The 14,778-nt window shown below is 44.6% G+C and overlaps 1 protein-coding gene across 3 annotated transcripts in view; it reads right to left on the bottom strand.

The window, feature by feature from the left end:
• Window positions 1–985: 985 nt before the first annotated feature.
• The window catches only part of plcg1 (phospholipase C, gamma 1), a 28,635-nt gene continuing 14,842 nt past the window's right edge, over window positions 986–14,778 (bottom strand). For 2 of the 3 annotated variants that reach the window (XM_069659768.1, XM_069659769.1), the window contains exons 13-33: window positions 13,473–13,593; window positions 13,053–13,221; window positions 12,807–12,929; window positions 12,473–12,574; window positions 12,023–12,210; window positions 11,267–11,467; window positions 10,909–11,028; window positions 9,804–9,984; window positions 9,585–9,662; window positions 9,408–9,511; window positions 9,111–9,204; window positions 8,899–8,971; window positions 7,955–8,118; window positions 7,556–7,652; window positions 7,178–7,402; window positions 6,933–7,081; window positions 6,487–6,601; window positions 4,844–5,005; window positions 4,651–4,739; window positions 4,126–4,394; window positions 986–4,037 (exon numbers count right to left, since the gene is read on the bottom strand). In XM_069659768.1, coding sequence (XP_069515869.1) covers window positions 3,995–4,037; window positions 4,126–4,394; window positions 4,651–4,739; window positions 4,844–5,005; window positions 6,487–6,601; window positions 6,933–7,081; window positions 7,178–7,402; window positions 7,556–7,652; window positions 7,955–8,118; window positions 8,899–8,971; window positions 9,111–9,204; window positions 9,408–9,511; window positions 9,585–9,662; window positions 9,804–9,984; window positions 10,909–11,028; window positions 11,267–11,467; window positions 12,023–12,210; window positions 12,473–12,574; window positions 12,807–12,929; window positions 13,053–13,221; window positions 13,473–13,593 — 2,867 coding nt within the window. In that variant the 3' untranslated portion in view covers window positions 986–3,994. The remainder of the gene's footprint in view (window positions 4,038–4,125; window positions 4,395–4,650; window positions 4,740–4,843; window positions 5,006–6,486; window positions 6,602–6,932; window positions 7,082–7,177; window positions 7,403–7,555; window positions 7,653–7,954; window positions 8,119–8,898; window positions 8,972–9,110; window positions 9,205–9,407; window positions 9,512–9,584; window positions 9,663–9,803; window positions 9,985–10,908; window positions 11,029–11,266; window positions 11,468–12,022; window positions 12,211–12,472; window positions 12,575–12,806; window positions 12,930–13,052; window positions 13,222–13,472; window positions 13,594–14,778) is intronic. The other variant, XM_069659770.1, reaches the window with a different exon arrangement.

The raw sequence follows: 14,778 nt of genomic DNA, 5'->3' as shown, positions 1-14,778 counted from the left end.
CGGTGGTGGTACTAAAACGTTATCACTTCTGCCTTTTGACTCTAAACTAAAGATGCTTTTGGTAAATAACATTTCATTTTGTTAATCTGCTCACTTGTTGATTGATTTAGTCAGAAAACAGGGTGGCTCTGGGGACTTAGTTGTTTCCGGTCCTCCATCTTTTGTCGCCTAATAACGGTGCGAAATACTGACACTTCCTGGAGCCCTAGGTGTTATTGGCTGCATTCATACTGCAGGCCTTCTTGATCAATTCCGATCTGAGGGTCACTGTTCATATCTATTTTAGAATGTGACGCAGGTAAGAAATCAGTGTGAACAGAAAATTATTTAAAAATACACGCATGCGCAAACAACGACAAAAGACACCACATCCGCTGACATTCGTTTTCTGTAAAACATCGATGACTCAAAGGCGTTGGGACGCGCATACATTTCTGTGCAAGTAAGCGACATCTCCATCATAGATGGGCAAAACAAACAAGAGGCAAAGGAATTAGTTCTTGCCTTATCTGCGTCTCGTTGTCCTCCATGGCAAAGCGGAAACAGGAAGTCTTCTTTAGAATCAGTCCTGGAAATGTGCATATTGCCAAGGCAACGCGGACCAATAACAATTTGAAGTCGCGTGTTTTGGATTCCGGTTTGGTACCACATATTCAAGTAGCCCAGTTCCGAATAAAAAAAAAAAAGCGACATCATGCAACTTTTTGCTAATCACGCTGATTTGAAAAAATCTGATCACATATGGGGAAAGAAATTGTGACACTTTTAGCCGCAGTATGAATGCAGCCTTAGTTTCAGCACTGAAACAGTTCAGTCACCCTGCTCTCTGTGGTAACACATCTAAGACCAAGACATTCGTACTTTCTTCATGTTGTGCAGTATCTGACGACAGACAGTACTGAAACCAGTTCTGTCTGTTGCAAATACAGGGAACATTTACCTGAATAAAACGCACCCAACTGAATCACAAGAAAATAAGACGAAGTAGTATGAAGTAGTAAGTATTTTATTTACTTTCAGGCTTGAATATGTTTCATATGAAAGGCAAAATTAAAATGAACTCTTTCCTCTCCATAGTTTAGGCACGTTACAGAAAGGCGATTGTAAATGACACCCTAAGGAACAAAATGAGACAAGATTGGAAGAGAAAAATTTTTAAATAACACTTCAGGGCCCTGCACACCCACAGAGAAGCTCTGAGTTACTCTGGTTGATGAGACCTCCTAACAGATTGGTTGGCATTTACCTTGTCTGTGCCTAACTGGTATTACAAACTAAACAGTTTAGTCAGGAATATATCAGTCAAACAAGGTGTATACAGGCTGATACTGAGGAGGTCCCATCAATCATAATAAGTGACAACACTTCTGTGGGTGTACAGTGGCTGTGCAGGTGCTTTAAGCCCAGCAGGGGAGGTGAATGATGTGGCTTTAATGTGTACACAGACGGAGGCACGTAGACGTTAGCAGACAGTTCAGCAGTAAGAGCGATGCAGCATTGAAGGGAGCGCTCTCCACAAAGACCATTCGTTGACCCTGGGAGGGGGGGGGGGGGGTAAAAAGTAATATGGGGGAGCTTTGGAGTTTATATCGGGATGCAAACACAACAAGATGCTCAAACTTTTCATTGAGACGTCAAGTATTTAATCTTGTTCCTGCTTTTACCTCAACTTAAAAGTCATACCATATGGCTTAGGTGCGTCTCAGTGGTCCAACACCGAGCGAGAATACTGAGTTGTTAAGTCATCACATACGAGCAGAGACACAAACCTGGAACGATAACACCATTGGCTATATACGAGATTTGTCACAGACCTTAACCCCGCCCCCAGGCACCTTTGTCATCCGTCAGCCACAGAGACAGAGCTACAACAAAACCTGCAGCCTAGACTCTGCCTGCTCCTAGCAAACACGCTCTCACACCACAAACAGGAAATGAGACCCACACGCCGACATTTACCTCGAGAAGTCTAAATGACTAGACGAGCGTTAATGAATAAAAACCAGAATGAGTCTAAAATTGGGGAATGATGAACTCTACTAGTACTTGACAGTCAGCTAGCTGCAGATTTTGCACAATGCATTGCTAATAAATTCATGTGCAGTGGCAATGTAACCGTATATCATGGCAGTGTAACTCAAAAAAATGCCCCCACAGATTTCCGGGAAGCAGCTTGATGCTGCGACTAAACTGCCCGCAACACTGCAGCAGCGCATTAAAAAAGGTCCTTTGTAAAGCAGCAAAATGTAAACTGCATGTTTCCTTGATACATTAGGCGATGAAAGCCTTTATACTTGGTCACTGTTGGTCAAAATACGGAATTTTATTTCAAACATGGGGGACGAATAGGAAACATCTTGCACCTCAAGCTCACCTTTAAGATGCTTCTTCTGGATTCTTGTCAAAAATACTGATGTTTTTTATATTCACTAAAGTATTAGAGCTGTGTCAGTTATACTCAACTAATCAAAACACTGGATTAAAGAAGCCATATAATCTATTAAGACTTGAAATGCCAGTCAAAGTAACCACATCTCCCATAAAGTATTCCATCATAAATTAAAACAGGGCTGCAAAGTTAATCATGTAACTCTAATACAATCTCCATTGTTACAGTATGGTACATTGACAAATTTGAAACATTCATAATGCGGTCTGCATGAAAATGTTTTCAAATGTGAGTGCAGCACTTCACATTATCCAGCAGTTATCATTATTGTCTTTTTAGCCGTAACCTTGCAGCCCTATGAACTCGCTTCATTGACAAGCGTGCTGCCATTAAAACGGCCAATAAACATGTCGGTAGATGAGACAAGAAGACATAGACAATGACCAACATGTATCCCTGGTCCTGCTTTATCACACAGTGTGGTGTTAGATCCCCAACAGACATGATCATCAGTGAGCAGAAAGAGCGTGGAGGGGGGCAGAAGTTAAATGTGTCCGACTGGCTTGTAAAGGCGCCTGCAATGCAGGAAAAGTGGAATGATGTGCAGTTTTTTAGGAATGTAAGTTAGGAATAAAAGAAGCGTGCACGTGTATGCATGGGTGTGTTTGTGTATGCAAACGTGACACATGATGCTGCCTGCTCTCTCACTGCTTCCAACACTTAAAAGGCTTCTTCCTCATGTCTCCAAAAAGGAAAGAGTTAAACGTTCCTCCAGGTTATGGGTTATGAGTTAGACTGGAGGTGCATCATTTCCTCCACAAAGCAGAGAAGAGAGACACGTTAAAATAGCCGTAGAGAGCCCTCATGTTTTACACATATACATAAAAAAAAAAAAAAAGAAGTAATGTCACATTATGAATGTTTAAAGGTTTAAATAATTATAATAATTAAAAACATGGAGACAGGAGCTCTTTGAGAGCAGGTCAGCTGCTGCTGTTCTCTGGCCAACAGCACAGCAGGAATAAATACATATATTCATATACGCCAAATAGAGAAGAGCGAAGAAACCTAACTGGGAAACAGTTTCAAACTGATACCTCTTATACCTCTCTCCCTCCTCTTTGCCTCCACACTCGGCAGCTGTTGTGCACACCTAAAGCGCAGGAGAGGACGACGCGGCCCGCAAAGCGCCAGTCCAGAGCTGGAACTTTTTCAGCCTTGTTTTTGTTCTCCTGTAAATGTCCGTTTCTTCTTCCTGTCCGCAGCATTCAGCTTCCTCTCAGTGTCCCCCCCCCACCTCCCCCCCTGCCGCTCACCCCTCTCCTCTTATGTCCGAGGCCCTCCTTCTGGTCAGGCGAGTGGTGAGGAGGCTGGGCGGCAGGAAGGGGAGAGAGAAGGAGAGAGAGGGAGGTGGGGGCAGTTGGAGAATGGAGGGAGGGAGAGCTGCCTGAAATGTAGGCCAAAGCGGTGGTGGGCGTTTCCATGGAAACAGTGTTCACAGCAGTCAGTGACATCATCAGTACGGGGAGAGGCGACTGGGTGAGGAAGGGTGGGAGGGTACTGGGTGGGGGGGTGCGACAGAAATACATCCTGATTGGTTTGGACTTAGACGCGGTTCTCTCCGCCCACTCTGGTCCTCCGTAGCATCCTGAGGTGAAGACAAAGACAGGAGGATGTCTGGAAGCTTCCAGCGACCACACCGCACAGGCATGAAATCCAACACACCACACATTTACCTTCTGTTCGGGGCGTCCATGTGGTCCAAAAGTGTCTCCTGGGACACCCTGAAGTCGTCTAGAGGGGACTGGTAGCGGGACTCGAAGGAGCCCTCCCTCCCCCTGTAGGCCAGGGCCTGGGCTGGCGACTGGGGCAGAGGGGACATGGTCGAGGAAGTCGAAGACACTGAGCTCAAGTCCCCCAAACGTTCCCGCCCTGCCTGGGCTGATGCGGTCACTGGAGCGGCCCCGACTGCGAGGAACGGGCTCAGAACCTCTCCGTTTTCATCCTGAGAGAACAAGAGGGAGAGACGTTACTCCAAGTGTTGAAAGTGTAACCTGTCCACCTCTCATACAGTAAAGCTACAGCCTGCAACTGGTTAGCTTAGCTTAGCATTAACAGTCAGCCTGTCCTCAGAATAAAACATTATGTCTTACTCTTTTCGCTGCACTACTAACACGTCAGTGATATTTGATAATCACAAAACATGTTATTCGTCTGTTTTGGTGCCTGTAGTGTTTGTAAGTCACGGACATGCTGCTCACCCTGCCTGTGATGATGTCCATGTGGACCAGCAGAGAAGCCAACTCCAAATCCTCATTGTAGCTGTTCTTCAGAGGAACTGACCTGTAACCTGGTATCACACAAAGACACGGCGACAGGAGGCTTTTATTACAGCACTCATCTAACAACAGGATTGTGGGTCATTTCAGGGAGCACATGGATTGCTGTGTGTACCTGTCTTGAGGCTGTGGATGGGGAATGTGGCCTGAGCCAGGAAGTTTTGGTCATTGAACATGTCGATCTCATAAACCACAAAGCGCAGGAAGGCGAAGGCAGAGTTGCACACTGTGAACTGGAATGGCTTGCGGGGCCACGTGGGGTTCAGACCGTTATCAGCTGTAGAGGACAAAAAAGAGAGGGATGGGGCGAGAGGGACGACACATGTTCAGTATGAATGCATTACTTCCCCACACTAACAGTAGTCTAAAAAATACTTTTGACGTGGCTCTTTGCTCCTTCTGTTTGAGGAAGCTGAGTGCAGAAGAGATAACCATGAACACATGTACAGTAGAGGAAAACTGCATACTAAATATCATGAATGTATGCTATATCAAAGATAAACATATCACTGTTAAAGGTTCAGTATGACTTGCAAAGAGCAGCAAACCCCAGGAGCAATCAGTGAAATCATTCTCATGTCAAACTTATTTTAATACAAGCTCTTCCCATTATGGATAACGGGGAGGAAGCTGCACCTTCTGATTAACTGGCTTATTTAATACTCAGTACCAGGGTTTACATTATCCGGTAATGGCGGTTTTTTAACTGGTAAAATCTGTTGAAGTCCGACATATTAAAATCATAATGTCCGGTGGAAATAATATATTTTCTACAACAACAAAAAAATCACTGATTCATTATATGTCCGTCCCCTCAGCGCTTTGGGAATCCGCTAAACCAGCCATCTGAACCATTATTGGTCATTTTGGCAAAGGAATTACCGGCGAGCAGCACCAGTCCCTCTCATCAATGCCACAAGTGCACGAGATGCCATCACTGGGATCACTTGAATTTCTCCACAGCCTGCGATGTCCTCATCAGGGATTTCAGTGAAGTATATCCCGATTCATATACATGAATTAATATTAGTATGTATAACTGCACTACCTCAGGGAGAGAGAGAGAGAGTGCGCATGCATATGGACAGCGCGGACGCGGCGCAGAAAGTGGTCATTTGAGCATGAGACATGTTTACAGTGAGAGACAGAGTGATCGATGTCTCATATGCACGACACATGACTTGAAAGTGCAACAGTTTCGTGTATCAATTCTGCGCCCTTGATATAGCCTGCCTATCAATCGTTTTTCATTTCACCCATTTGTCCGTAACATTGAAAGCTTCCAGGACACGTGGACCGGCAGTGTTTTTTTTAGCGGAAACCCTGCTCAGCACTACTTTGTATTCTGTTGGGTATGCGAGACAAAAAGCAGAGAAAGAGACTGAATAGTGGAACAAATAGTGCCAATGTCTATGATATAATCGCCATCATTCAAACCTGTTCTGGAAATAATGAATTCATGAGTACAGTACTGTACTGCTACTTATTATAGAGCACACCAATGTAACAATTTTTTTGCGAAAAGCAGAGCATGAAAGCTGATGGGAGCTGTGCCAGAACTACATCCGATGTTTTCTCTTTTTATTCCCACACATGGATTTGCTGTTTGTACAACTTCCTGTTTTTCTAGGACCAGACAGGAAATTTCACAAGGGTAATGTATCCAGTAAACAGAAACCACCAATTCCTTCAGTTCTGGCACAGCTGTCACTTTTTCTGGCAAACACACCCGGGGGTTAAAATTAGAGCAGCGCTCACCTTCTGAGTCCGTTTTTTGTTTGGCGCTGTCATATTCCGCCCCGCACACCTCGATCTCGATGAGGGGACAGACTATGCCACGTCCGTGCTTGGGCAGGTGCCGGGCGCCCAAAACCTTTGGAGGAGAAGAAGAGGGAAACGTGTCACTTACTTTCCATCTTTACTTGTTTCAGCATCTTCTATTTGGGGGATAGTCATGCTCTAAGTTTTGGAGCTAAATGTCCCGTTGCTTGGTTGCTTTGGGGGAAGTAAACAGGTAAAACGGGTAAAAGGAAAACATCCACATAGAGTTAGTTAGCTACAACGAGCTGCTACAGCAACTGGCCTCCATGAGCTGCTGCTGCTGCTTTAGTAGTTCACTGCATTCTACGTTTGTTTAAAGAACACAAACATGCACCCGCTGCTCATGCATGGATACACACAGTCCAATCCTCACTTTACTGTACCTCTATCTCTAAAGTGACTTGCTCGAGGCCTCGTAGCGTATGTCTGTCGAAGGGATCAAAGCTGCCGTCCCTCATGATGAGCGGCTGAAGGACGTAGCCACTTCTTCCGTTCAGCATAAACAGAGCCTGGTTCATCTGCATGGGCTTGTCTGCACGTGGGAAGAGAAGGAAATAGTGGAAAAGAAGGTCAAGAAAACAGGACTAAAGTAATGCTTTTTAATCACCTCTGATAAGATTGTAGATACCTGCTGTCTGGAAGTTGAGTGCCACCAGCTGTGAGCCACAGAGCCACATGGGCAAAGGGTCGTAGTTGGACGAGTCTAGTCTTTGGCCTCTGGGGTAGATCCTGGACAGCTGCAGTCGATTGTACTGCAGGAACTTCTTCCCTTTGATCTTGTTGACGTACTTCTCTGCCTTGGTCTCGGGGAAGGATGACATGTCTCGGAAACAGGCCCGCTCCGTGCCAATCTCTACAGGGGGCAGAGCGGGAAGACGGAGCTGACCTACCTTTGTTTATATTTGACATGTGTGCTATTTGTATCATGCCACAGGTATGCAATCAGCCAAATGTTTGCTCTAGTGTGTATTAGAAGGCATGTTCACAGCGTGTGCTTCATCCTTACTGTCTTCATCAAACGGCACAGGCCTACAGTAGATGACCAAGTCGGATAATTCCAGTGCAATCTTCTTCCTCCTCTCCATCATCTTCCCCTCCTCTAGCTGGACACAGGGACACAAACTTTAAATACAGCAGAGCCAACAAAAACACACATCGTCGCTCAATTTATATTTTCACAATATGTAGTTTGAAGCCAAAACTGAGCATGAAGCTCAGTCCGCTCAGCAAATACTGCTCGGATGGTTGTATTAAAAAAACAACAGAGCATTCAAGGGGTGAATTCGTGTTCCTGACATACACCACTTTTAGACACTTTTCTGGTATTACATGACACGCATAAATCATGACTTCTCCCTTGATCCGTCGATGAGGCACGAGCCCCCTAGTCCATACATATATTAACCTTGGCCTCTGAGGTCATGGTGACTTCACGGATCTTCAACACCCATTCTTTCAGTTCGTCCTGGGTGTTGGCAGCCACGTCCAGCACAGGGCCCGTCCGCATGGACGTGTTTGGCACCAGGGAGAAAACATGAGGCCTGCTGCCCTTCCCATCATTATGCACAACTGAAAAGAAAATATAGACAAGGGTTGAAGAGAGAGGTGTGAAAAGACTACGTTGAAAATAACATCAAATTTAAAATTAAAAATATGAAAAACAAATAATTAACCAAAATAACAACAAATAACGAAAAGCCAAATTTATCCTAAAACTCCAAGGTGCTTTTTCTGTGCTTTAAATAAAGGTCATAGTTTAACAGAATTACACTTATTCGAAATGTAAGCACAGTGCTGAGGCATAAAAGCTAATAGCAGCCTGCCTGAAGATTCAGCATCATCACTTTCTCCAAAATAAAGCCAAGGTTTTAAATGGTAAGACTCTGTGAGTGGTCATGTGGAGGAAGCCTTGGAACACAGTGTTCAAGACATTTAGCTAGACATTCCCAATATTGCCACTAGATGGAGCCACAGAGCCAGCCAATGGCAGCGCCACAGGCTCAGGTATTAACCGTGGTTAGCAGGGGCCCCTACAATGCATGACTGCATGTGCCAACACTAATGGGTTTGTATTGACAAGCCTGGAGGATGTCAATAAAGTACTAGACACAGTTGTGTGAGAAAAGCAAAACAGTAAAACCAAAGAGGAGAATTAATGATAGAATAGGCTGATAAAAGGCTGATATTGCAGTAAGAAAAGGAGACGGCGTCATTATGTAATAAAAACAAAGAGGGCAGAGATTACATGCAAGCATGTGACTCCCAGAGAAAGGTTGCCCTGTGGCAAGTGACTGCCTGCTCTGCAGCCCTGCAGCGCAGAGTCAAACAGGAAGTGGAGGGCCCACTCACCAATCTGACAGGAAGACACGTCCACGCTTCCTCTCAGGAGATCTCCCAGAGGGCTGTTTTCTGTCATCTCCTGCTTGAGAGAGAAAAAGGATTATGAAAGAAGTTATTTCAGAAGCTCTTATACACACGTATCTCTATCACAGCGGCTAAATGAGAGATGAATATACAAACGAGTAGTAGCAGCTCTTTAAGTTTGTGGGTTTGATCCTTACAGTTCTGTCAGGCTCTGCCGCTGATGGACTGATCTCCTCCACGTAGTTAGCAGGAAACCACAGCTGCTTCTTCCCTCCACAGTCCCCCTTCCACCTGAGCGAGAAAAAAGAAGAGAGGGGGGGGATGTGGTTTAGTACATATTAATAACACTGGGGCTTTAAAATGATGTCAGCATTAAATCAGTATCATAACATAGTGCCATCCGGTAGAATCGACCCTGTCATGAAGCAAATATGATTTGTCTAAATGCATAATTAAGAGCTACTTCCTGAATAAATGTAATGCAGGTCACTCACCACCCTCCTTCCTGTTTGTCCACATTAGAGATAATGGCGTTCTTAGTGAAGGAGAGCTCATCGTCACGCTGGGCTTTATACTCGTACATGGCTCTTACCGTGCACTAAAAAAGGCAAGACAGAAGGTTATGAAGGTGTCTTAACTGCATGCGGATCTAAAGGTGTCTCCATACTCACCTTGAATGTTGGCATTTGGTTGGCCTCCACGTAAAAGCCTGGATTCCTGCCCTCGTACAGTGACCCGTAGTCTGGCTCCTATTTTGCGACAGATTGTGTGTTCAGATGTCAGAGGTCACTGAATTAGCTGACTACACTCTACATGTTCATACAGAGCACATTTTTGATCAAACCCAGAAAACAGTATACGTATGCCATTGATTGTGTAGCGGTACTCACAGCAGTGCCGATCTTCTCCAGTGTGTCCTCGTTGATGGGATACCGCAGTTTCATTTTGCGGTACAGAGGGTGCTTCTCATAGTAGCTGATGAGGTCTACAAGGCTGTCAAACTCTGAGGTGCCCAGCACCACAGTCTGACCCTCCTGCTGCACCCGACAGTGCTTGATCTTTCCCTCAGCTCTGTTAAACAAACCACAAACATGATATTAAAGACTTTGCTTTCATTCCAAGATTAGCTACATATATGTGAATATAATGTAGAATCTTCTAGGATTATAATGATTTGTCTTTGTCTCATCTTTGTAAACTAGAGTGGCAATAAGCTACGTGAACATTCTGCCTCTCTGTATCACTCTGCTACACCAAACATGCGCGCGCATTTTGCAACTGGTGTGGTGCCGCGGTGCTTCTCTCTGCAGCACTGAGACGAGGAGAGAGAGGTGAGATGCTGTTTATCCCAAAAAGTACACCTTATTGGTGGCAAAATGTTCAAATACTACCAAAGTTATCATTATAGTTATGATTCTTGGTGTGGACCAACTTTTTACCTGTACGTGTTGGAGCTCAGTGCTACCGTTAGCTGGTACCGAAAGAGCTACCTATACCTGTCAAGTAGGAACAGGGCAACCTCTGCATCGCTCTCATCTCGTCTGATCCCTCTTTTTATTCTCTTTCTTGCTTTTTCTCCTCCAATGTCTTCCTTCTTTTTGCTTCTTTAGTAGTATAAGCCATTGTCGGCAAAAGGAGGGACAGGAAATTTACCGCACGTTCGCATAGCTCCTGACTGACACAGTACACACACTGTACAGAGTCACTGTGATTAGCCAGTTACGTGGGAAAGCTACCAACCAAACCTGATTGGTTGTTTGATTCAGACCGGATGAAATACAAAGGGACGGGCGCTCACAGTCACAGATTAGTAACCAACATAATTTCTATTTAATTTTGTTCGGGAAATGCAATGATCAAAATTTGTTATTTTAAACAAATGTTTATGAAATCATGTTGCCTACCGTAGCTTAGCTTTAAAAGGAAGTAAGAGGGAACTAACTTCAGATATAAAAAAAAAACCAATAACTTAATCAGGCAATAGGATGAAGTTACCTGAAGGAAATGGCAAACGAGTTGGGTTCTGCCCTCTTTCTCACAAGGAAAGCCCCGTCACGAGGAACCCTCATCAGCATGTTCTCTGCATGGCTCCTGGAGAGGTTGGCGTGATACCACCTGGGACAAACAACGAAGCATAGATGGATCACAGGTTAACGAAGGGATACAACTTTTCTTACTTCCCATCTTGTTTATTCTGGAAAAAGGAGGGCACCAGCTAAATGAATATGAACTGTAGTTATAACAAGAAGCAAAAATTATTAACACACACATAAATACTGACAAAACCTGTATCAGTGAAGGTCTGCGGGGCTTTATCATCCTAATTAGTTAAACTTGTGTGAAAGCTGCTCACTCTTTGCTCTCATGAGCGTTGGTCTGAGGCACCGGCTCAGTCAGCTTCATCTCGAACTCGTTGCAGCGCAGCGCCACCTGCTGGTAGTGGTTGATCAGGGCAAAGAGCGTGTCGAACACCAGGTTGTCAGTCAGGTAGAACTTGGGGCTGCCTGCCTCCTGGCGAGAGTGGATACGACAGTGCTGCACTCGCCCCGAACGCCTGGTGCATAAAAAGTGAGAGGAAAACAGTCAGAAAATACTTTTACCTGCAGTATTTGTCTACAGGTTGTTATGACAACCGCTAATAAAAATCACTACCTCGCCTGTTATCTTTCTCATGTCACCTGCTGAGTGTCAGACCATTTGTTTACATACATTGTGTGCAAATCACATACACACAGATTGATTAGCTTTGAAGTAACTCCACTCATGTAAAGCCCTCTCAGAGAAGGTGAATGATGACCCGTCAGACCGTGACAACAAGCCCATTCAAATCAATCATGGAGAGATTGACATTGACTGATCTGCTAGCGTGTCACTGTTATTGGTAAGAGTTACAGAACACACTGCGTAAGTAAGGTCTACTGCAACACAGGAGAGTCTCCCCAACAACACATACAGAAGGCAACAATTATATTATCATGGTAAACATTTAAACACTAGCTTTTTTGTGTGATTTCTATGCTGTTTATTACTGCCAAGAAAATGTTGTTGAACTCGGAGTAAAAAGCACAAAGTTTTAAGATTCTTGAAATGCAAAATCATCTGTTCGTACCAGAAAGAGAGCGTGTAGTCTCCCACAAAGGTCTCACTCTCTCTGACCAGGAAGGAGCCATCTGGAGCTCCAGTCTCCAGGCAGTACTCCGACAGTAACCTCTCGGCTATCTGCCGCCCGTCCCGCCCTGCGCCCAGCTTCCCGTGGAACCATTTCTCCGTCACGTGTTGATCCATACCGTTAGAAACCTGGAAGATAACAACAGAGGGAGATGTTATGTAAACTGATATCTGTAGTTTTTCACTAAGCTGTGACATCTTTAAAGTGATTCGATCCATGTAGGGGTCTTTGAATATTAAAAAACAAAACCACCACAATGATGAATAAAAATGTAGATTTCTGATATTGTTGTAAATTCTGTGCAGTGTCTGGTGATGCACAGATCTGCACAAGTACAAGTTCAAAATCAGGCCTGTCTCTGTAGATCAGCAGCAGACCAGGCCTACTAACCTCTCTGTGCTCCTCCTCATCATCGTTACCCTGGTTACTGGAGGTCTCCTCTGAGTAGTAGATCTTACTGCTGGTCAGGACAAAGAAATGAGGGTACCACTCCTGAGGGGAAAAAGACAGAGAGAGAGGATGAAGGGGGGGAGACAGTTGGCTCAAGCGGCTAAATGAAATATTAAGAGGATCCATGTGTCGCATTGAAAACCGGCCTAAGAAGGAGAGAAGCAGCTCATAAAAGTGGGACACAGTTTCGAAATAGTGGTCAAACAGAAAGGAGTAGCATTCTCTAAGATGATAAACACTTAAGAATACATTCACTCATGATGAACCTGCTTACATGATTAATGGGGTCTTCCAGATACAGGATGCCATTCTTGATGGAGTTGCTGATGTCGTTCTCGGAGTAGGGAGTGGAGGTGGACACCTCCTCGTAGGCACTGCCCTCTGCAAGCTTCTTATGCTGCAACAGACAATCAGAATCGTACACAATCAGAACACTGTATACAAAGCATCCATTCATACCTTTTAATGCAGAAAAAAAGATTTTCAAATGAATTCCCATGAGTCCGGGGCGGCTCCTGACCTTGATGAGGATCTTTCGTTTGAGCTGGTTGGGTGAGGGCAGGCCATCTGCTGCGATATCCACGGCCTTGGTGAGCAGCATGTCTCCAAACACCTTCTTAAAGTGGGAAGCCATATTCCTCTGCTGCACAATACTGCAGTGGTCCTCGATGGACAAGATGATGGGGTAGCTGTAGGAGGAACACACGTAAGAGCTTTCAGAGTCGCAACTTCACAGAATTTCCCTCTTTATCTTCATCTGTGCTAACGTGTGATATAATCTCATTTTCTCACACACTATAATGAGAAGTGATGTCACAGCAGCATATGCACATAGTTCAGTCTGATATTTTCAGATAGTCTTTGTCATGTCTTATCCTCAAATGATCTCATCACCACAAAAGGCTTTACAAAAGCGAGGGCTGCGCTCATGGAGACTCACTCGGACGTGACGAAGGCGTGCTCTTTGATGGTGGCCAGGACATCACAAAACTTGATTTTGGTTGTGAGGGTGTGTCCGTGGTAGATGACTGGCATTGCTTCTGGACCATCCCAGCAGTCCACTGAAAATGCACACACACGCATAATGCACTTACAGCAATAAATGTTGCATAAAAAGAGTATTTATATATTTGTTCAATTGTACTATACAGTTTCAGAGGAGCGTTGCGACCAGGGCTGGGTATCGAAAAGGATTTCTCAATTCAATTCCGATTCACAAGGTCCCGATTTGATTCACAGCGCGAAGAACAAAACCACACGAGACTATGGCTGTGTTCGAAATGCCGTACTATTAACTATATACTGCGTTCGGCGGTCGTATGTAGTAGGAGCTTTTCAAATTAATTTTGCAGTATGCTACGCCAGGCGTAAGTAAACAATAACTGCTGCTTCTCTAGCTATAGCGCCCCCTTCTGCTGGAATGCTGCTGCTGTCCGTCACTTCAACTGCAGCAGACGTTCCAGCACTTTGCATTGTGGGATACCGTAGGCGAGGTAGACTGGTCTGATGCCTGCTGGAGATTTTCTCCGAATCAGTACGACATCTACGCATTTTTGGCATACTGCACATTTTGCTTTTGTTTGCATACTGCATAATATAAACTACGTTTTGGGCAAATCAGTATGTACTGCTAGTGTGGTATGGCATTTGGAACACCGCATAAGAGTTATGGGGAAAGGCTTCCTGTATAACAACATGCCGAAAATACTCTCGCCGACGCTAACAGAGAGTAACAATCATCAGTGCAAAACTTACTCACATATTCATGAACACACACACAATAAAAAGAGTCCGTTGATGATCACTGATATCTCCATAGAAGGTGCAGTAAACGAGTCCGGGCATGTCTCCCTCACTGCCGTGTTTTGGCTGAGTCATGCTGCATTCAGGAGCGCTCAGAAACGTGAAAGATCAGTCTCAGGATTTATTAATCGATATTGGGTAATTCAAATGAGAATTGATTGGAATCGAAGAAGTTGATCTTTTAAACCCAGCCCTAGTTGCGACCTTTGGAGTCACACAAGTTGAAATCATGTTTGTTTACTTTTGTATGAAGTGAAGCAACCCTTTAACCCACTGTAAGCCAGGCCTATTCATAGAAACCTGCTTGACAAGGGTCTGGTGTAAAGGCCATGTACAGCACTGTTATGCAACAATAAGTGTGAGTGTGTAAGTGAGGGTGTGGTGGCGGCATTCAACGGAGAACTGTAAGGGACAAGAAGCGGGGACGAGACGGTTAATTATGA

Source organism: Semicossyphus pulcher, unplaced genomic scaffold, assembly GCF_022749685.1.
Source record: "Semicossyphus pulcher isolate SPU_LCO1_2020_fin unplaced genomic scaffold, fSemPul1.0.p SCAF_13, whole genome shotgun sequence".
Taxonomy (NCBI): Eukaryota; Metazoa; Chordata; class Actinopteri; order Labriformes; family Labridae; genus Semicossyphus; species Semicossyphus pulcher.
This window is presented reverse-complemented; position numbering and strand designations above follow the sequence as displayed.